The 23,595-nt window shown below is 45.8% G+C and overlaps 1 protein-coding gene across 3 annotated transcripts in view; it reads left to right on the forward strand.

Annotated features, from left to right (window-relative positions):
* Positions 1-23,595, forward strand: part of Atg17 (autophagy-related 17) — an 89,591-nt gene that overhangs the window by 28,362 nt on the left and 37,634 nt on the right. For 2 of the 3 annotated variants that reach the window (XM_075873813.1, XM_037415203.2), the window contains exons 12-16: positions 6,197-6,337; positions 7,086-7,367; positions 9,650-9,844; positions 14,825-15,028; positions 19,868-20,092. In XM_075873813.1, coding sequence (XP_075729928.1) covers positions 6,197-6,337; positions 7,086-7,367; positions 9,650-9,844; positions 14,825-15,028; positions 19,868-20,092 — 1,047 coding nt within the window. The remainder of the gene's footprint in view (positions 1-6,196; positions 6,338-7,085; positions 7,368-9,649; positions 9,845-14,824; positions 15,029-19,867; positions 20,093-23,595) is intronic. The other variant, XM_075873814.1, reaches the window with a different exon arrangement.

Raw genomic sequence — 23,595 nt, forward strand, 5'->3', positions numbered from 1 at the left:
TTAGTCCCTCCGCTGAGCAGATTCATGTGACACACGCATATATAATTGAAGTGACCTGTCAACCGTTTGCGCTTACTGTTCTTCTAATATGTAATTTTCTTTTTTTGAGAAGTTTCAATCAAGATTGATGAAATTGGCAGTGAAGCTTTGTGAACAGAATGGTTTGTGCACTCGTGCACAGAGATTATTTTGGGTCACTAGGCCCTTAGAGGAGCGCAGCTTTTGTTTCAAAAAGACAACTAGAGTATAAATAAAAATTAGTTTGGACTGATAAATTATGCCCTGAAAACTCTAGTGTTGTTAAATTCATCATTATAGGATTAATAGTTGGTGATGTCATGAATCAATAAGTATTTTTTTGTAATTGGGTCTCATTGGCTCAACGAAGTGTACTTAAGGGGGGACGCGGGTCTTAGAAAAGTAAAAAATGGCCAAAAAATCGATTTTGAGAAAAACGCATTTTTCGAATCTTTGAACTTATAAGCACCTCTCCGCAAATTATTAACGCTAAATTCGAAAAAAAAAAAAATAGGTTAAAATATATTTTCAAACCATCACGGAGTCGCAAAACAACCCGCAAAACAGAAAATTTGTTCGAACTTCCCGCGCGCGCTGCCAGCGAAGCAGCCGGCGGATCGGCGCCATCTTGGGCTTGTTTTGAAGCTGGTTCCTTTGTGCGCGTTTTGCGGGTTCTCAAAATGGCGTAGCTCCAACACAACGACTGCCCTCCCCCGTTTTGCGAAGCCGTCTGCCGGACCGCTGATTGGCTCGAGCGTGCGCGCGCCGGCGAGCCCCCCCGTCTCGCGCTTACCATTGGCTGGCGCGGCGGGGAGGCCACGGTTGCTCGCTCTTTTTTTTTTTGTTTGGTTTTGCTCCGTCGGCACCTGCTCTCGTGCGTGTTATCTCGTCTGCTACCCGCTCGTGTACCGACGTCGCCAACGTATACGTCTTTCTGCATTTCGCCGGCATGGCTTGGGAAGCTCGCCTGAAGAAGAACACTCGTCAAGCTTTCGGCAGAACGCCGGAGATGGCCGAGGCAGTGCATTCTGACGACAACGGGCTGTCGGAAATGCCTGTTATTGCGGAGGCAGCACATTCAGACGACGACTCGCTGGCGCAAGTGCCTGTTATTGCCGAGGCAGCACATTCAGACGACGATTCGCTGGCGCGAATGCCTGCCGAAGCGGTGCACTCTATTCGGCCCAGCTGCAGCACTTCGTCGGATCATCACGTCAGCGGATCGTCATCCGGCACTGCTGGAACCATTCAAGGTCGTTTCGACACGACGTTTTACTCTGCGGACGAGTTCGCCGAGTGCTCCATACGTGCGGCGAACTTAAAAGAGTCCCTGGCATCGCAGTGCGCGACAGCACGAAAGTTTGAGCTGCTGGACGTTCAGCTGGAAAGCGACGACAAAGAAAACGGCACGCAATTTGCCATTGTTGATATAGAAGCGATAGACTCGCTATTTGGACTTCTCCCCTGCCCCGAGTGCGGCTCAAAAAGTATGACTTTCTCCAAGGGAAAAAGAGACTATGGGCTGTGCTCAAAACTCGTGCTCGCATGCAGCAGTTGCGACTTTCGCGAAGAACGGTTTTCTTCACCGAGAGTTGCCGAAAATAGCCAGGCCAAAGTAAGGCCTTTTGAAGTGAATTTGCGTGCCATGAAAGCGATGAATACTATCGGCAAAGGGGCAACAGCTCTGACGAACTTTTTTGCCGCGATGAATATTTCGCATCGAGAGCTTCACCAGAAAACATATCAAAGCCACATGAAAATCATGCGGGAAGCCTGCGGTGCGACTGCTGCCGAATGCGAATCCACTAGCGTTGCCCGCGTCAAAGAACTCTATGCGGAGTTTGGCAATCCACCGGGCAACGTCGACGTCATTTATGATGGCACGTGGCTTACCCGTGGACACAGCTCCCATATCTGTGTTGGTTGTATAATTGAAATGTACACTGGTTTAGTTATTGATCACGTTGTACTTTCAAACTTTTGCCTGGGCTGCGCCACTGGACCAAAGGAAGATGAGGAGGGACACGCTGCTTGGCTCGTCCAGCACGCCCCTGTGTGCCAGAAAAATGTTGACTGCAAGGCTGGCCAGATGGAAGTAGAAGCAGCCCTACGCCTCTTCCGACGCTCCTTAGAAAAGCATAAGCTTCGGTACACAACAATGCTTTCAGATGGTGATAGCCGAACCTTTCATGCCCTCACTGAAGATGAAGTTTACGGATACATAAAAGTTGAAAAAAAAAGACTGCATCAACCATGTGCACAAACGAATGGGGGCTGCCTTACGAACGCTCATCGAAAAGAAAAAAGCTCAAGGTGGGTCACTTGGCGGAAAAGGTAGGCTCACTCAAGACATAATAAAGAAAATTGCCTCTTACTATGGCTATGCCTTGAGGAGCCACAAGAGTGATGTGCCAGGCATGAAAAAGGCTGTGCTGGCCACACTAAGGCACATGTCATCAACAGACGAGGCATCCAAACATGACCTCTGCCCTGAGGGAACAGATTCATGGTGCAAGTTCAACAGGGCCATAGCCAATAGTGAGGTGCCTCCACCGCACAAGAACAGCCTGCCCGATTTCGTCTGTGAGGCACTAGAGCCTGTGTTCATCAGGCTTAGCGACAAAGCATTGTTGGAAAGGTGCAGTGATGGGATCACCCAGAATCCTAGTGAGAGCTTACACGCTACAATTTGGCAACAAGTCCCCAAGACCATTCATGCCTCACTGCGCAGCGTAGAAAGAGCAGTGGCTGAAGCCATCAGCCGCTTTAATCAGGGGGCCACGAAGAGCAATGAAGCAATTGCTGAGAAGCTAGGCTACTGTGCAGGAAATCTCTTCATGCGTCGTAGCCTTGAAAAGGATAAAACCAGGCTTCACAAATCGCGGAGGGAGCACCTGCAGAGCAGTTCAACAAAGGCAACACTTGCAAAGCGACATAAGCCTGCAAGAGACACTGCATACAGCCCTGGCATGCTGTAGAATTGTAAGGATGCCTGGGACAAAAATGTGTGTTTTACTTGAAATAGTGTTTGATGTATAAAAGGGCGATGTTTTTATATATAACATGTGTCTTCCCTCGGTTTTCAGTGCACTAGAACAGCCACAAAGTTGTAGACTGGGTTCCTTGTACTGATTCAACGACCAGTACACAGTTTTTAAATGAGCTGTGGCAAATATTTGGGGAAGGTGCATTGACACATTTGGTACAGCCATACTCACATAATGTAGAGCTATACAACGGTGCCATTTTTATTGCTCTTTTACAGTTATTAGAAACTTTAAATGCGTTTTTCTCAGTTCGATGTTTTTGTGCACCACACTAAACCTTAGGGGTTTTTCTTATATGTTACTGTTGATTGGGAATGACAAACTTGGTATCATTTTATTTGTAATAACATTACCTATGGGGTGATGCTATTTTGATTACTCTAGAAGCATACTGTTAATTACAATTATGGATAGTAATGAGCGAAAATTGAACAGAATATCCATTGTAAGTGCTGGTCTGTTTTCTTATCTATATAATGCCTAAAAATTAATAAAAATAGCATCACCCCATACAGAAAGCCCTCTGCATTGGGGCTATGCATTTATTTTTTGGATCTGGCTTGATTAAGTTGCCAAAAAGCCCCCAATGAAGTGCATAATTAATTAAATTACAGATGTTAATATCTTTTTATCCACTGAAGCTATTTCAGAAACAATTACATATTTGAAATCAGCATGAAAAACTGTCCAATATGGCGAGATTTGGTCAAGATTGAGCCAAAAACAGAAAAAAAATTTTAAAGACCCATGTCCCCCCTTGAACTTGGCATGTTAGGCTACCTCATAAGGCAGCAGACTTCATTTTAGTGATTAGGAACAACGTAGGTCCTATAGGGGCATGACACCTAATCTTCGCTCATAATCCGTGTCTTGTGGGTTAATCCTTGGGCGTTTGCAAACAAGCTTGCAAAATTTCAGCGCATTTGGTCAAGAACTACATATATAATGAGCATTTTTATAAACACGTGAGCAGCCAGAGAGTCTGGCAACACTGGTGCACTTGCAAGCCGTCAAGTAACTAGTCTCTTGCTTTGAAAAGGTTTCTGTTGCAGCCAACAATTTTGTTTCGGGTAAGATATGCGCACAATAGAATTGTTAGAGCTTGCTTCAGTTCAGCATTGAAAATTTAGCAATTTGCAGTGACTGAAACTTAGAAGACGACAACTTCATTCCATGAAGAACATGTCGCACATGCGAAATGGCAGTCGCCGGAGGCAGGCGAGGTTTGTAGCTGGCCACATTTAGGGGGCTTGCTTTGCAATTGAATTCAGTAAACTTGCGATAATTCAAACTCTGATAATTCATACTTTTGGTTAATTCAAACAAAATTCAATTTTTTGGTTGGCCCTCTATTCTTTCAATGTATTTATAGGCCTCCTAATTCAAACACCATTGATCGATTAATTCATACTTTTTGCAGGTCCATACCAGAAAATATCATCTGCTTTCCCACTACTACTTGAAAATTTTTATGCTTATATAAGCCTAACAGTCTAAATATAAAAATAAGCACCTCAGGCTTTTAAGGAGAAAGGCTTTGCAAGTAAACAAATGTTTGAAACGAAGCACATGCATGGTAAACAGTGATAATTCTTGACTGGTATACAGCTTTGTGCTGAAGGCACATACCTATAGCACTGAAACAGTTGGCAATTCACGATTTTTTTTAAAGGTCGGATTAGCATTTTAAAGGTCGGATTAGCATTTTTTTTAAAGGTCGGATTAGCACTTTTTGACCATGGTCAGAAAACGCTGCCGATCTGTAGTAGAGGCTCCTGACAACACGCAAGCCAAATGTTATAGCACAGCGCATGGCCTAAAATTCACAATAAATTATCAGTTGGCTAAAAATAGCTCTTCTCTCCAAATATCATGGAATAAGCCCAAATTACTTGTAGTAAGTCCATCTATCAGCCATTGGCTGATTGGAACATGACGCTCTCGGTTGTTACAGAGATCGCCGCAAAAGCCCGTCGCTTGTCCACTCGTGTGCGCACGATTGCACTCAAAAAGTTGCGTATTCGAAGAAAAAAAAAGAAAAAAAAGTGCTCAAGGTTACGAGGCGCGAGTGACATTTTTCGTTTGCCCCTTCCACCCCTCCCTGCTTAGCTTCCAGAACTTTTGTTGGGACGAGAGAAGAGAGAATGCAATCGCAGCATGTAACAAATCTTTGTAACTCCACTTGTACTGGTCGGATTCTTAAAATTTTTGCGGGATTGAATTTGTGAGGTAATGCGCTTTTCCAGTGAAATAATTCCTTGGTTACTCAAAAAAGTGTTTCAGGGCCTGGTCCTTGGGACCAAAAAGTGACAAAGAAATTCATTTTTTAAAATTGACATGTTTGGTTCCTGCAAGTGTTTTTCCATCTCTCTGCAAATTTTCACACACTATGAAGTGGTAATTTTTTTTGTAATGTCATTCTAACTGTCCAGATTCTTGGTGCTGTTAACATGCAAAACCTGCAAAAAAAATGGCGAACCGACTTCGAGGTTTTTTTATAATTTGCCGGCACCTGTGTTAGAAGCTCTGCTACGAATTTATGAGCACCTTTATGAGGATTGCAAAACATGCGCACCATGATTGTTGCTTTTTGAAGAAGCTGTGTGTTTTCAGTTTTTTTTTTCATTTTTCTCAAAAAAGTAAATTTGCGACTGTTCAAGTTTGAGGCCTCAATATCTCTGCAGCTAGGGAAGGCGCAACGTTTAAATTAAAAAGAGTCGACTGTATTTGTTTGCAGTTAGGTTTTCATTTGTGCACAGGTAGAACGGAACCTCTACTTCTATTTTTTCACTGAAAGTAGCAATTTGGTGGGTGACACTGTCATGGCCCCGCTATTGGACGCTGTCAGAACTTGCATACGGCATCATGGCAACTGATGTAGGAACATGAAACAGGCACCGCCATCTGCATTTTTTTTCGCGCATTTCATTATTTACTGTAAGCAGTCTTCTCGCGTTAAGCGTGGTGTTTTTGGTTTCGTGCGAAACTCGCTTATTAATACATACAAGAAAAACTTTTTCTCTTTGGTGTATCTCAAAAAGAGGTGCAACTTCCACGTTATCCCAGCTTACGGCTCGCATCAGTTGATTTGAACCCTTTTCTTTCTTTTTAATTTCTAATGCCACATGCAGTGGGCAGGCATGCTGTCATCGCAGTGCCAACGGCTGCACCACATGGAAGTGCAGGCCCGGAAGGACTTCAACAGCCACTTCTCCAAGCACTTCCTTCACGCGCTCTTCCCTGGCATGGACGACTTGCCTCCACCTTTTGCGGTAAGACTCGTAACTGCACTACGACATGCTCCGTGCATCTCCTGTTTTGGGACGGTCACTTATCCTCGCTACTCACAGCCGTACTAGAGAACGGGAGTATTTTTTCTTGCTCTGGTAAAAAGAGAGACTTCGTTGCAGGTGCTTTAGGCAACATTTATTGTGGCATCTTGTTGATTTATTTTGCTGGCAAAAGCTGTGCACATAAGTAGGCAAATAATTTTTTTTTTTGCAAGACCTTTTTTTGAGGTCGAATGTATTGATATGAGTTTCCCCGCCCTTCTAAGATGGCCTTGTGCACCTCGTAAGATGGCCTTGTGCACCTCGTAGAGTTTTGCACAGACTTTAGGATTAGCCTGCCTTGTTCTGAGCAGTGGCATGTGATGGCATCATCATGTGACGTCGCAAATGTTTGTCGTAGATTGTAAATGTTTGCAATCTACGACCTCCCACTGACGTCTTGAGGTCGTGGGGCTTTCGGTACCCTGTGAGCATGCATGCATGCGTTTGAGTATCGTGCGACTCTTCTCTGATTTCTTTTTTTCTGCTCAGCTTTTTATTTTTTATATTTCTGTTGACGCCACCGTCTCTTGATGTCTCCTCGGGGCTCACTCATCAAATCTTGAAAATTTCGACTCTACGAAGTGCGTGACATTTTTGCCTTGATAATTGCGTGCCTTTCATCGCATAACAATGTGCCCAATCGCTGAGGGCTTTGACTTGCTCCTTCCTTTTCCTTCCCTCTACGCAGACTCGGAATCCCAAGTCATTTGATGACAATCTGCCTCTCTTGTCCGCCGAAGATCTGGAGGTCCTTCGGAAAGCGCTTCCAGAGATGTCTGAACTGCTTCAAACTCCCGATCCAGTTCAGCTGCCCACCGTCGTGCTGCAGTCGTCGGTTGCCATGCAGTCCTGCGGAGACGACACGTCGCAATCTGAAGTGAAGGCTTCGTCGTCTTTCAGTCCAAGGCACGCTTCCTGTCAGGAGCTGCCGCCGGAGGAAGCCAAGTACCAAACCGAGGAGCTAATGAAGGTACTTGGGACTAGTTCCTAAAACTAGGGGTGTGTAAATACTTCAAATTTCAAGTACACTCAAACCTTGTTACGACAAAGCTGCATATTAAAGGAAACTAAGCTTGTTACATTCAAAATGCTATAACGCTTTATTCCTAACACCTCAATGTGTCCACAATGATGAACATATTGTGGTGTGGTCTCCACCCAAAAATGTGGCAGTACTTACGTGAAAAATAAACTAACACCTCGCTACTCTTGCAGCTTCGAAATTGATGATCGAGTGCACAAATTCGGTTTGCGACATTTATGCGTAACTCAATCTGGACATGCCGGAAAACATCACTATCGCAGATAGGAGGCCTTGTCGGCAGAGGAGCAAGCACACGGCAACAACTTGTAGGGGAACTTGAAGAAACGACATGCTAATGCAAACAGAAAAGGGAGAAGCGAGGCATAGGCATGTCGCAGATCGGCATTTGAGAAAGAGCAAACATTTCGCCTCAGCCTTCTCTTTCCTTTTCTTCTTTTCCTTAGGCCCGTGTGCTCAGATTTGGATGCACGTTGAAAAAGTCCAGGTGGTCGATATTTCCGGAGCCCTCCACTACGGCGTCTCTCATAATCATATGGTGGTTTTGGGACGTTAAACCCCACATATCAATCAATTCTTCTTTTACTTTTTTGCACGCAGTGTTGAGGTGTCTGAGGTGTCACCGCAGGATTGGGTGGCGTGCTGGCAGGATTGGGCGGGGTGCTGAGAGCATTTTCGGAGCGTGGTATGTTCGATTAACTGTTGCAAGTGCTTGCGCGTTCGAATTACAGGGCGTTTCTGCCCATTGGAATACACATAGCTTTGACGGTATCGCAGTTCAAGTTCAAATCAACCAGAAGTTCGAAATGAGCGTGTTAAAATTAATGAGATTTGACTGTAAATACAATATGGCCTCTGCATTGCCTCATTTTTCGCAAGATAGCTATGAAACCCCAACCTTCGAGCGCTTTACCAACCTAGCCAAAAGAAGCAATTGCATGTTGCTATGTCATAAGAATATGCTTAACAGTCCTCTATGTATTTTTTTCTTCACTTCAACATTAGTCATTGGGAAATGGCGCATACAGATACCTAGCAAGTGGCGTCCGTTCAAGGGCGTTGCGTTGTTTGTGTGCTCCTACATTTCTGTGAGCTCGCAAGCACCAGTCTGCTTTCTTTGGTCATGACTACAAAGCCAATGTGTCCGGCATAAAGGCTGCGTAAAAAAAAAAAGATGAGTGAAATCGAGGAAAATCTAAGCCCACTGGTTGCTCGCATGTTGCCTGTGCAAAATGATACCAGTAATGTTTGTGTGTTTCAGCAGTGTTACCGGTACTTGTACCACGACAGCGGCCTCTTTCAAAATGGGTCGGCTGATTGACTCCTGGTGAAAAACTTTAGACTCCGGCATTTCCTTTTCATAAAATCTGCTGATATTTGTCATGTCCGATTGCTCCCAGCTTCGGCACAGTCGATGACATTGATAGACTGAGCAAGTTATTTTTTGCCTTCTTTAACATGAAAGTATCAAAGACAGTGGGCTGTTACGTTGTTCATGGGATACTTGGTAGCATTTTCTGACCACGTTCGCAACGTGTGACAGAAATTTAAGTGTTGTAGGTTATTTCAAAGCTGAAGGAATCGGCCTCGAACACGTACCGTGGCGCCACCTGCATGATGACATTACTCATAGGACGCCAGGTTGACTTTGTCTGCTAGCACACTGCATTTTCTGCACTTTTGCTGTGGACCCTGTGCGTGCTTCCTTTTGTTTTGAAGCTCGGTGCTTAAGGAAGCAGTAAGACCTGATAATACGGGCAAGCAAACTATGAATCGGTGTCCCCGGTGGCACTTTCGTGTCTAATTTGCATCGCAAAATCGCGGCTAAGAACCGGTGCAGCCATGGGGGACGATGCAAGTGGTGTCGCGAAAGCAAAGCTGCCGTATCCCACAACTACTACGCAGCAAGGGGAGCGCACGCATCGTATCTGTGACAATAAAACGATTGCACCGCTGGCCTCTCTAGTGGAGGCCCTCACGGCCAATGCTATCTGGATTCCGGCATTCTTTCCGTTATTTGGAGCAAAGAAAACACTACAGTTGGGCATCCTTTCTAGCACTATCTGTTGAGTTTGTCTCTAACACCTGTTGCTCATAGATGCTACTCGTGCTCAGAATCGGTGAATTGAGCCATTCGTTGAGCTCCTGGCCGACCCTTACACCGGCCTTCAGTAAATGCCTTCACAATTTGTCTTGTTCTCGTGATACAGAGTACCTCCTCTGAAAAGGACTGCCACGACGGTGCTTGTCCTGAAGATCGCGAGCTCACCCCGAAGCTGGTGGTGTCCGATGATGAGTTCGAAGAAGTTGCAGACGAACCTTCTCCGGGCCTCAAGGCTGACGCAGCAGACTTACTGGGCATGCCCGTTCCTCAGGAAGCAATCCTCTGCTCCCCAGACTCCCTGGTATGGCAACGTCGGTGCCCCCGTTTTACGTTGCATGCAATGCATGGCCGCTGTTATGAACTTGCTCACTAAGCTTGTATGCAATAAATGTTGCAGTCATGTGCCTTTCTTTGATTAATGCAACGTTCTCACAAACTACCATTGGTTGAAGCTTCAGAATAAGTACGAGCTCATCTCCTCTATAAAACTTTAGTGTGCTTGTTTACGAGCCCTAACTGCTTTTCTGTGCTAATGTAAGTATCATGCATGTTGAAAACGAAATGTTTATCGTTTCTGCCCAAATTATGACCCCTGGCAGTGATGTCTGAATTGCTGATAGAATTTGTAGGGAGGTCCAAGTTTTTGGCTAGCGAGAAAACTTGTTACATTAGCAAATGTGATAGAATAAATCTATGCCAATTCTCTCTGGCTGGTACCGTGAAGGCCATAGGTGGAGCTTGTATTCACTCTTGAACTGTAATTGACTTTACAGTTTTCTTGCCTTGTACAACTCGTTATCGTGTGCCATATAGTGTGTACGTTCTGGGTACCTTACCACCAATTAGTGCAGGTACACCTTGGGATAGTGAGCATGCATATACAGTTGAACACCTTTATATGAGGCTCTGATATCGGGGACGATTGCGTAGGAGAGACGGCAATGTCCTTTCGTCAAAATGCGGTTTATCTGGAAAGAACATTGTTCCCGGCTTGGAAGATACCCCTCGTATGAGGAACTGCTCTCTGGTGCATGTCTCTTATAAAGGGGTTGAACTGTGATAAACTGTTGGGTTCAGTGAAGAACACATAAAATTTGGTTGATCATGCTCCATATGGATGACCGTTTTGCTGCAATCTCGAAACTTGGAACCAAAGTTTCCAGTCAGCCTGAGCTGTAGCATAGGAAGTACTTGACTGCTAGCAGTTAAAGGTTTGGATTCCGTATCTAGCAAAAGTGTAGTGGTGCTCTCAGTTAGTGCACCTTGCAGCTGTGCATTCCAGGCACACAAGTGCCCGGAATACACAGCTAACAATGCACAGTTAACAGCGTTTGCTTCACTCAGTTGACCTACATGCAGCAAATCATTGGCACATGAAGGCACAGGTGTAAGTTGGAAAAAAGGGGTGGTAGGGGAAGAACAAAAAACACATGGGCAGAAGCAAACAGTGTCGCGCTCGTAACTTCAACTAGTGGTTCTACTCAAAAGTGCACAAGAGCATAACTGCATGTACTACATATATTCCAGTGGCTTTGGAGAGATGGACGGATGAATCGACACTTTAAGGATGTTCTTTTTTTTTTATCTTGAACCATAGGCTAAAAATATTTCAACTTCCAGGCCTAAGGCAGGGACTAGTAAAATTTTACTATCGGGCTACTATAAATATTTGCCATCACAATGGCGCTGATTGGGCTAGTTGGTTTCACTATCAGTGTATTAATCTACGCTACGAGTCTTAACAGTAACGATGAATGTCATTAATGCAACAGTTCAGGAGAAGATCGAGCATTGAAGAGATTAAAAAGTAAAGGGGTGGGGAGAGGGGGTGTTAAAGGCAACATTCGAAAAGTGGTCTTGTTTATAACAGCGAAACTGTCCTTAGTCAAGGCTTTCATGTTCAGGGGTATAGAGCTGATTACGTGGCCTCATAGTGTGGCGAGAGTGAGCCTTGGTAAAAGAATGAGCTGTGCCAAGAGAAGTAAGGGGGAGTGTGGATGATGTCAAAGGATGAACTTTCCAAAAATGCGCCAAGATAGGGTGACAGCGAGGGGCAGCGGAGTACAGGAGCTGGCGCTTTCGAGGTGGCAAGCATCTCTCATTCTCTCGGTAATGTATATCCAGACTAAATACTTCAAAAAGTATTTAGTCTGTATGAATTACGCCTAGTTATCTGATATAAACATGAAATAAAAAAAAATATATCGATGCTGAAGGAAATAGCAGAACTAGCCAAATGCATTTCTAAGTACCCTTTGCAGCTAATTGAAAAATTTAAGGTCAAGTTTTCATGCATGAATTACGCTGCCTAAATGTTAAGAAAATTACTTTATCCTCCATTTTAAATGTTTTAGCACAAAATGGTGTTGAAATTAATGCATGTGGTATGTCCGAGTTTCTGGCGTTTTTCTAAAGCTTATATCTGGACTTCCAAATGCGGAGGGGCCTTCATGAAGCAAACCAAGTGCTTATTTTGTTTTAAATGCTAATGACCCTCTGGGTTTAATGAATGCTTTTCATTTTGTTCCTGTTTTGCGTGATGCTGGACTGTAACGGGCTTGGAAGCTTAGCTTATGTCCTCTAGTCTGTGAAGTAGTAAATAAAATGAAATGAAAGAAGCTGCCAGACGCGAGTGTCGGCGAAAGCGGACGTGAGCATAGGAATGTTGTTGCCAAGCCAACCGGAATGTTCGCATGAGTGGCCAAAGCGTCAGCGAACGGAAGGCTTGAAAAATAATAGAGTTGCTGACCGTTTATTCGGGCTCGACGGGAACCACCGAAAAGTCCGAATAATCGGGAGTCCGAAAAAAGATTCATTCGAGAAACAAAGCACTTTTATTGTTCCGATCTCCGGAAAAAACTGTCTATGGGCGTCTGCACACACGCTCGCTGTAGCCAGACAACAACGTCGATATGGCGTGCACTAAGTCCGCATTTGATGGCTGTGGTGTGATCGACGTGTCATCGTCAGAGTCAATGTCCATTAGCGCCGGCTCAGACCTCAGGGACGATCTCGTCATCGTCCAACTTTGTGCAAGGCAAGATGGCACTGTCAAAGTTGGCGAACACTTCAAACGTATTCGCCCCCATATCGACCTCGCTAGCACGGAGGTTGTCCGAAATGTCCGTTGCTGCGGTTGGCGGATTCTCAACCGCAAGGTCCTAGCCTGTGGCATTGTCCTCCTCAACCCCAGTCGTAAATCCTGCGTGGTGGAAGCAGTTGTAGATTGTTTCCATAGTCGCTGACTTCCAAGCATCGGACAACATGCTGATGGCCATCAGAGCATTCAAGACTTAATTTTTGTAACTGTCGACGCATAACAGCATACAATTCAGGAGGCGCGACCTGTTATGAAGTTTTTGATCATACCCTTGTCCATGGGCTGCAACGCACTTGTCGTGTTAAGCGGCAAAAACTCCACTGGGATAGCCTTCAAGTTAAGTTGTCGATATGCCCGTGGGCTCTGCGGTTGTCGACGAACATCAGTACCTTGCGATTTTGCTGTTTGAAGAGGTTTTGTGTAATACATGCCTTAATTTGCTTCATATGCACACTGGGAGGGATTTGACACTTTCAAAACATCTTGGATTTTTTTATTACCCTATCATGAGGAGCGAAAGTTTCTCTGTCCTCGTCATGTTGCCTCCCACAACAACTGTCAAGTCGCTCCTTGCTATGCTTCTCCCCATGACAGGGTTCGTCGGACAAAGCTAGCGTCTTGTTGGGCAGCATCTTATAGAAAAGTCCAGTTTCGTCACAATTAGACATTTTCTGGTGCATACTGGGGCAGCAGTGCGCACAGCTTGGCGGTGCGTTAGTTGGTCACGAGCGTTTGATTGACGGAACCGCTCTCGCCGCACATTCGCTTGAAGGCCAGGTCTTACCTTTTCTTGAAGTTGTGCAACGAGCCGTCGCTGAACTTGCAGCTGGTAATATCCTTGTGCAGGGTGAGCGACCCTGCTTTCTGTCTCAGCAGTTCACTAGACACGGGTATTTTCCTAGCCACTGTGGCACTCAACCACATTTTCAGCGCCTCTTCAAGCTGCGGTGGCTGCCGTTCCGGAAATTCGTCTGTGTACCCGCAGGCGCTTTTTCAGTTGCCTTCAGGATCTTAGCCTTCTGTTTGAGGTAGACTGAGGCTCTACCTGGCGAATTATCTCCGCTTTCATCGCCATCGCGAGCGTCTGAAAACTACTACGTTGGCTCCCGACGCGCAGCAACGACGGCGCTGCAACGGGTGGCGTCGGTGTCATTTCAGCACGCCACAGAACATGCAAGAGAGCGAGAGACGAACCAGCCCTAGCCGCAGAAGCAACTGACTGACATTACCGACGCGCTGACAACACTGGCACTAATGCCAAACGCCACAGCGAACAGAATTTTTAGGTGGCTTGGCTTGGCCGCTCGACTGGCTAAAACCAAAACGTGTCGCCAAACATGACCTTTGAGATCGGCAATTCGGGTTACTGTGTGCAATTGGCATTGGCATGATGTCCATCCATAGCTAGTGCGGCATATCAGTGCTGACAACTCAACAAACGTATTCTTAGTGTCACTGTCAGCGTGTCATAGTGTACGGCGACGCATCTGGTCAGTCAAACGGAGTCCGAATAATCTAATGGTGCATAGCGGGGCTTCTGAATTTTCGATCGTGAGCTTCTGAACTTTCGATCGCCACTCACCCCATTAGGTTCAATGGGGTGAGTGGCGGTGCCACGAAGATGTCCGAATAAACGGACATTTCTGAATTTTCGCCGTCCGAATAAACGGTCGGCAACTGTATAGAAGTACGATGCAGTCTGATGAAGGGCGTGCATAAGCTTTGCTGTTTCGACTGTTCATAAAGTGGAGCTGGTTCGTAAACTGGAGGTTGCCGTATTATTGTTGCTGTCTTGAAAAACAATACCACTTATTGAAACATTGGCTTCAACAACAACAACCTCGTTCATTCAACAGTTTTTCATGGATCATATTAATGTGTGTACATTTGCCAACATGGCATTAAGGAGCATTGGACACCAGCACGTGTTGCAGTGAAACACTGGTCAATCTTGATGACTTTACCTTTTTTTTTAATATTTTGAAGCCCCTAATTTAGGCAGTGTTTACTATAGGTGAGAGGAATATGATACATTGATATATTGTAGCTGCCCTGCGAAATGCCTAGCATGGGACTTGTGACCACACTACTTTACGAGCTACAAAATCTGCCTGCCGAGCAAAAACAGTTTACAAATGGTTGCTGTACAGCTATAGCTTCTTTTTCTTTTTTTAAATTCAGGGGCACACCTCAAATGATTTCCAGACAGCAGATTTTTACATTGACGAGTCGATGCCATCGTCGATATCGGACAGCAACGGAATCGTGCCTGTTGCACCCAGTCCTGTTCCACCTTCATCAGCAGCGCCTGCCCAACAGGCTCACGTGGCCGCCGAACTTCAGCGGCAGCTAGACGAGCGAAATACGGCGCTGCTAGCCGTTCAGGTGAAGCACACGGCACTTCTTTGTAGTAGCACCACTCGAGGGCTCTTTTAGCTGCTATTTTAAATTCTCTACAATTCTTGATCGATTTTTTACTTAACTTACCTACTTTGTAGGTAACTTGCCTACACTGAAACCTCATAAGAGTCGTACCTACCATAAAAATGCACTCCAACACCAATATAAGGAGCCCAGATGGAACAAAATCTTGGTTATAACGTAGTAAATGAAAAGTAGTCTGGCAGTAGATATAGTGTTAAGAATAAACCTTTATAAAGAATTTTTGGATATAACACTTATTTTTATGCAAGGTTCGCCTGTGTTATAATGAGGTTTGAGTGTACTTTGTTAATCCAAAAATGCATAAAAAACATATATTTGTAATACTGTATCTGTGACAAAACTATTGTTCACTTCATTATAACCAATAATTTTTTATATTTTAGTGTACTATCTGTGACAAAACTATTGTTCACTTCATTTAACCAATAATTTTTTATATTTTAGTGTACTATCTGTGACAAAACTATTGTTCACTTCATTATAACCAATAATTTTTTATATTTTAGTGTACTTTAGACTCTCGGCAAACGAAAATCATTTAAATGGAAGTGCTGCCTAAGTGGAACAACTGCCCATGATTGGCGTTGTACAGTCGAGCTCACTTACTGTGGTCCCAAACATAGGGGTCTATTGGTTATGACCATATATCGGTACACTTATAATTTTTATATGCTACCCATTATTAAAGCCGCATCACACATAGCGAACATTTTTTAGAGCCTTCTACTTTCACTACGAACGCTTCGAACACTGTTCGAAGCTGTTCAAAGTATTCGTTGTGATGGTGTGTACAAAGTGATAAAAAGTTGAAACGGCCATTTTCATAACATCGAAGAAGCACTCGCAGCGCTGCAGTTTACTCGCAACGAAGATAAATCGGGGTGCAACCGTACACAAATTTTCGATTCAAGCAAGTTCTCTCATTTTTCAAGTGTCTCATCACAAGAAGAATGTTTGCGAGAAAAAAAAGCAGTAGGCAGCGTCAACTCTTGCCGTCGGCCTTCACATAGCAACCTTTTTTGGTTCTGTTCTCCGTAATAATGAAAATGCATTTGAAGAGAAAGCTGTTTTGCACATTGTAGATGGTGGTTTCAAGAGAGTCGTGTCTTGCCTCTTCTAACTTTGCATACCTGAGAGTAGCGTCTGGGGGTAGCACAAGCAGAGGGAAGAGATCTCTAGCTGGATTTCAACTAGAAGTAGTTTCTATGGGCCACAAATAGGAAAAAAAAATGGACAGACTCGCAGACTACTTTGTTAAGCAATGACATGTGGACTGGGTTCGTCTAGCTAATGGCCCTTGGAGGAACACTAAAAAAGGGTGGCAGCACTCGTTGTGCAACATGACAGTTAATAAATCTACACGTTTTTCGAACATAAAAATGACACGTTGTCCATGTTGCAGACGACTAAACTGAGCATGGGTGAATAGGGAATTTGAGGTTCAAAGTTAACTCGAAGCAAGTAGTGATTGGGTCGAATAATTTTGAATCTAGAAGTTCAATAGTATATATTGCATGTTATAAATCAACATGAGCATTTTTGTCATGGCCCAACTAACTTCCACAATGCTTTTAAAAATGGGCTCTAGACGTGTAGAAGCATTGCTTTTTTGGTTCGAAGTTGAAGTAACTTTGAATAGCTGGGAAGTTTGAATAGAAGTTGGGTGCAAGCTATGGGCATTAAAAAAATGGCATGCATTAAAATTTATTATATGTAGCACCTTTATGAAGGGCTTTTAAATTTAAAAAATAGTCAATAGAGGTGAAGGTAATTTGTACTATCGCGATGGAAAGAAACGAAATTAGTGGTAGCCATGGCTTCTGGGCCAGTCAACTCCGATATGCCTTGACGGTCACCAGGCAAATATGTGCTTTCAGCAAGCGCCACTTTAATGCTAGAATCCTGCTCCAGCTGACTTTATTGCGTAAGCATGTGTGCCCAGTTCTGGGCATGACTAGAAGGTGATAAGTGCACGCAGTATGATAGCGCTGGCCTTACCAAGATTCTAGTCCTACGGTGACGTTGACTGAAAGCTAAAATTTGCCTAGCAGAATTCTCAAAGCATGGGTAGTTTGACCTAGCCAAAAGTTTTCCGCTCTTTATGTTTACATTGCAATAGTAAGTGTGATCTGCGTCAAATGAACTGCGTAGAGCAGCTGACATCAGCAATGATCTGATGCGCACCATCCAGTCGCCGCTGACAGGTGCACTCTGTACCACTGAAGTGCGATATTTTGGTTCCAGTAGTTCTGATATTTGAAAGGAAGGAAACAATAGCAAAGAAAATTGCAGTGGCCAAAAAGCAGTCTGTACTCCCACGCTGGTCGCCCTTATCACCACATCAAAACTAGAGCAGGAGCAAAAATATTGCACTATTGGGGGACGCGCTGTGCTGCCAATTCTGGTGTGCTCGCCTGTCAGTAGTGGTGGCTGGACGGCAAGCACTATACCAATGCCGATGCTTGCCGCTGTTCGTGATTGCTTTGACGCCGGCAGTAATTTTAACTTTTTCTGTATCGGTGGTGTCACGGCAGTGCACACTGCAGTGAAACCGTTGTTACAGCGGGGTTACATGTCAAATAAGCGTCTATACGTTCGTTTAGATTACACCGAAATTTTTAATACAGTTCTACCCTTTTGTAAGAGACACTGCTTTAAGAGACAAATAGGTGTAACAGACACCAGTGTGCCTACATTGAAACATGTGTTGATAAGAAAATGCAAATGCCTATAAGAGATGCCTCATATACAGTCGAGCCCACATATAACGGCCCTACTTAAAACGAACTTTTGCTTAAAGTGAACAATATCCGCATGACCCTGAAAATGTACACTGGTTCAATGGCACGAAATTGCACTTATGACGAACGTCTCCGAGCCCCGCTGATCGGTTACAGTGAACGAAGTCAGCAGTCTGCCAACTTCCCAGGAAACCAATTTTGACCACTGATCAGGCATCGATCAGGTGCCCACACATTCTTATTGTTAAATGCCGACCCTGCCTTCGGGCCTTTCTAGTTGCCAATCTCCCCTACCTCTTTTGTTACGCACCCCTCCGTCCTTTGTCCCCCCGCTTCTCTGAGCAGACAAGGCCCGTGTTTTCACACTGCCACTGATATTTCGAACACCGGTTGGCCATCTACCCCGTTTTTGATCGCTGGTACTGTCGTTGACGTCGCCGGCCTGGAGTGAACAGACCATTTGCCAACATTGTTGGCGTCTAGTACACGCGCGTACGCTACCCTACCGACTCTGATAATTTGCGATTCGTTTCGTGTTTAGGACTTGTTCTTGCTCACTTCACACTCGGCTCGACATGCCTTCCGTGTGTGTTAGGAAGTGCGAAAACGGCTGTTAGTGTGCGCGGAACAAATGGCGAAATATCGAAGTTCGTGAGGCCACACAAACTCGCTGACGCAACAAAACGATTTTTTGACCTCGGCTGCTGATTCTTATAACACCGCCGCGTGCACAGATTCAGGCGGCCATGCACTCTTTCCAATACATGTGAGTTTCGCAGACCTTTAAAGCAAGCTACCTAACCTGCCTCCTTCCCGTGTGTTTTGATTTTTAAGGTCGCTCTCTCGCTGCATCTTTCGCTCTCTTTTTCGCAACTCCTTGGTTGCCCTTCCCTCGCAAGTCTGCTCTCCTCTCTTGATCACAACCCCATCGCCCTTCTCCACCGCTCGGCAACCTGCCATGCTGGCTCGAATTAGTTTCGTTTTCTGACTGGAAACGGGCCCAAGGCTGTTCCACGCGTTCTGGCATGTGTGTCGCGTGTGCGCGTCTTGCTCGCTCTTGGTGTGCGTGTGTGGTCATGTTGGCCGACGGGAGGACTAGCACGCTTTTTCTTGCCGGTCAACAAAACGTCGAAAATGTGATCGCTTGGCTTGAGCGTAATCTGCACATTAGGTGCCGCGTTGCGGAGTGCTTGCTCGTAGCTGTTGACCACCTGGCAACCAACTTGCCGCTTTGGGCGTCCCGGTATTCAGTTGTGAAGATGGTGAATATTTCGTGGGTGGTGGTGACGACTAAATGCGCGTGAAACTGTTTTCGCGAGGCCGACTTCGTTGACGTCAGGCCCGATGCCGAGCCTGAAGCTTCCGAACTGCGGCGGCGATTTGTGGCAGCACGTAGTCGACTCCGACCTGGGAGAGCGGGTGGGACATTTGTTGCGATGGTTTAATTACTGCCGATGATGATGCCGACACTGCGGAACCGTGCACGGATTAGGACATTTTGAATGAGGTACGTGGCGAGAGCGATTTGGAGGAATCAGATTGCGAGAACAACGAAACTTTGGAGTCAGTGCCTCATGCAGCTTATGTCACGGGCCTCGGTGAACGCGCACCCTGCTGTTTTAAATGAACTCAAGACCGCCCTTATCGCTTCTGCTATTCGAAACACGTGCATCATGGACTTCTTGAGGCATAAAAAGTTAGTGTTTTCACTTGCAACTTTTTTAAAAGCTGTGTTTCATTTACTACGAACTTCTAGATACAGCGAACGGATGCCACGTCACGCTCAAAGTTTATTATAAGCGGGCTCGACTGTATAAGACAAGAATTTCTCCCCAGTGCTTGTCTCTTATAAAGGGATTCAACCGGGGTTTAAATTAGTGTCTAAGTGAATTTTAATGCTCTAATATTTGTGCAAACATTCAAAGTGCTTGAAAATTCACCCATGGCTATTCTGAAGACTTTTAGTGGGCAGTTTGCAGTTCTCACTGGCACTGTTCTTTCTGCACAGCACACAACTTGTGAATGGTTGATTTCACAGGAGGAGCTCGAAAGGGAAAGAATCAAGAGGCAAGAACTGAGGTGTGCCGTGACAAATGTGTGTGAAGCCGCAGCGGCAGTGTGCGCAGACTCTCGCTCGACCACCGCCTCGATTCGCGACGACCTGGCAGCTGCACTCCAGATGGTGAGCAACGATGCATCGGCCATCGGGGCCGCCATGGACACTGCCCTTCAGGCCCTGCTAGACAAGCTTGAGAATGACAAGGTATGTTGGTGGACTCCCCCACTTTTCCCCCCCCTAGTCACATGGTCGTTCTGTGCCAGAGTATATTGTACTTCTTTTCTTACATTGGTTGCAAAGCTGTGTAAGCTAACAAGACTTCTTGCATTAGATGCATTGGCACTGTAAAATAGTTATATTTTGTCATATACACTCCAATCTAATCGTAACACTCACATCTGCCGTAAAAATATTTCATTATATCTGGAAATTCGTCACGAACAATTATTTGAGACACTGTATTTATAACAAAGCTATTGGTCACCCACGTCGTTATAACCAACATTTCGTTATATCCGAATGCATTATATTGAGGTTTGAGTACACTATGATTTTTTTTCTGACCAAGCGATATATAAATATGCTCTGTGCCTTAGAAATAAATCGACACCGCTATTTACATGGTTATCATTAAGTTGTTTGAGATCGCTCAGCATTTCTTCCATGTTGTATCGTGGCCTCCACGATTAGTTGGTCGTGAGCAGCTGGAGTCAGTAGCGGAAGCCACATTTGCAGTGATGAAATTCAAGTACGAGGTGCGCAGTCCTGTACATCTTGCTAAGTGAACTTCTCGCATACCTTTGGACACCTTTTCGGCACCTAGTGTGGGTGGTTGCATCATCCTGACCATTTCAGACATGTGTTGAAGTGAGAAGCATTGCTTTCTTTCAAGAAGCATAGTCCTCAGGGATGGGAAGTTTTGTTTAATTCTTTGCAATTGCGGCAATATGGGCCTGTTAGTTTTATGCGAGAAGCGATTTGTAGCACGAGAGACTCGGACACGAAATAAGTTTTGTCTGTTTTTCTTGCACTACAAATGTTCTTATAGAAGTGTGTACAGGTTTGCTTTGTAGTTGAAATTAAGATTAAGATCAACATTCTTCTGTAAAATGGGTTTACTGCTGAAACTGCTGGCAGTAAAATAAAAATTGATGGGCTTGAACATGAATCCAATATACAGATAAGATAGAATAGTAGAATTTTGGTCTAGTTGGTACTGGTTCATGGTGTAACAGTGCAAAAAGTAATTTAGCGGCACATTGCATGAACTGTGGGTGTCCACCGCTCTTTTGTGACACCTGTGGGAATTGGGGCCAGCCCGCTGCCTTTGTGCGGGCTTTGTCGCCTCTTTCTCTGTTCTCACGTCCCGACATGTCTCCCCTCCTCCGCTGTCTGCCGCGCTGAGAGAGCGAAGTGACGTTTAACTCTCTCACTCGGTAGAGGATGTTGACTGTGGGGCCGCGCGCAAAGTCTCCCAAGAGGTCTTGCGCGCGCTCGTCGGGAGCAGAGAGAGGCCTCTCCGGGGACGACATGGGGGTAAGCACGCTTTTCTTTTCCGTCCATCAGCTCCCTGTGGGGCTTGTTCGGACTTCGCCAACAGCGCCTTGCGCCCGCGGCGAACGTTTACCTTATGTCGCCCCCTCTTCCGAACGCTAGGCCGAAGAGTGGTGCGGGTTCCTAGTGCGGTCCTCCTCGTCATTCTCTCTTCCCCCTATCTCCTGTCTTGCATTTCTGCTCATTTATATTTGGCTTGCTTTTTGAAATAAATCTTCAGATGGTAGTTTGCTTTTTTTCTACTTTTGGGTTCTCCTCAGCTCTTTGTGCTGTCACACAATGAACAAATATGATACAGTCGATCCCGGACATATCGAACTTGAAGGGGATTGTGAAATAGTGTCATATATCAATAATACGAAATCAGAAATATTGTGAGCGCTGATTGTGTTGCTCATCATTTTCACTTTCACCTGCGCATACAAAGCACCGTGATCATCATCATCGTAGCGGCTCGCTGTTTGTTCGGTTGCTGGCTCGCGCGTCTGGGTTGACAATAAAACGGTCGCTCCTTCGTACCTGACGTCGTCTCACAAGTGGTGGAGCGTGCTGTGATTCCCAAGTCCTCGTGCACTACCGGTCACCCCTGGAGCTCCGATCAGGTCGACGGCTGTGCTTGCCAACAGTGATGGCGCAAAACGACCCACCCCCTACCGCCTTCTTCGCACCACCCGCTCAGCCTGCTGGGCCTCACCACACCGTGAGTACCTCGCAACGAGACCCTCCAGTGTTTTCTGGCCTTCGCGGTGAGGACGTAGAAGAATGGCTGGACAGTTACGACCGTACCAGTGCTTGCAATTACTGGGATGAGGCACATAAGCTGCGCTATGTACCCTTTTATCTGAAGGAGGTTGCTAAGACGTGGTATCATAACCACGAACGCGACTTTCCTGATTGGTCAGCATTCACGGTGCAGCTGCGTCAAATATTCGGCACTTCTACAGGACGCTCTGAGGTAGCTAAACAGAAGCTCGCTACCCGCATCCAGGGGCCTGACGAATCGTACACATCGTACATTGAAGACGTTCTGGCCCTCTGCCGCCGCGCCCAAAAGGACATGCCGGAGGCCGATCGTATTCGGCAAGTAATGAAAGGCATCAACTCCGTCGCCTTTAATGCTCTTGTCATGCAGAGCCCGACAACAGTTCAGGACATTATTACCACCTGCCAGCGCCTGGACGCACTTTACTCAATGCGCCTTCCACACGCCTCCTATGACACTCGTCTTACTGGCGAGCATGAGCTGCGAGCTCTAATTCGCACCATAGTGAGAGAGGAACTTCACAGCCTTGTTCCTGCCAGCGCACCGACTTCACCTGCCCGCTCACCCCCTCCTAACCTGCGGGAAATTATAAAGGACGAATTGGCGTCGATGACGAGCGTCGCACGTGCCCCGCCTCCTGTGCCCTTACATGTGCCTACGTATGCCGAAGTCGTGTCACGGCCTCCTCCACCTACTCCACCTGTAACTACGGACGTCGTATACGACCATTTGGCCGCGATGGCAGCCAAGGCACCACCACAACCACACTTCCCTGCCTGGCGCCCTACGCGCCCCGTCTGTTACTACTGTGGCATAAGAGGACATATCTCCCGCTTTTGCCGTCGGCGCCAGCAAGATGAACGACGAGGTTATTCTTCGTACGAGAGTGACCGGGCTGCGAGGTCTGACCCCTACGTTCCAGGAACCTACATTCCCTCGTCACGACGTTCGCCTTCGCCTCCTTTGTCCCACGGTGAACCTCGTTCTTCCCGCTCACCCCGCCGTCGTTCACCATCGCCCTTCCGCCGTACTACTTCGCCTTTACGTTCTGCCCTGATGCCCCTCGACAGCCACTCGGAAAACTAGCAGCTGCAGTTTTTGGAGGAGAAACTGCCTGTCGTCGAAGTGTCCCAATTCCTCCTGCGCGCCCTGCAAATTTACTAACTGTTTGTGTAGAAGGCATTTCGGTTGACGCACTCGTGGACACTGGAGCAGCCATTTCGGTCATTGATCGCGAACTATGTCATCGTCTACGAAAAGTGCAAACTCCATATGTTGGTCCGGTGTTATGTGGTGCTAATGAAAATAGAATTTACCCTATTGGACAATGCACTGTTCGTGTTCTGATCGACGGAATTCGTCACCATATACAATTGGCTGTGCTTTCTTC

This window comes from Rhipicephalus microplus, chromosome 9 (assembly GCF_043290135.1).
Source record: "Rhipicephalus microplus isolate Deutch F79 chromosome 9, USDA_Rmic, whole genome shotgun sequence".
Classification (NCBI taxonomy): domain Eukaryota; kingdom Metazoa; phylum Arthropoda; class Arachnida; order Ixodida; family Ixodidae; genus Rhipicephalus; species Rhipicephalus microplus.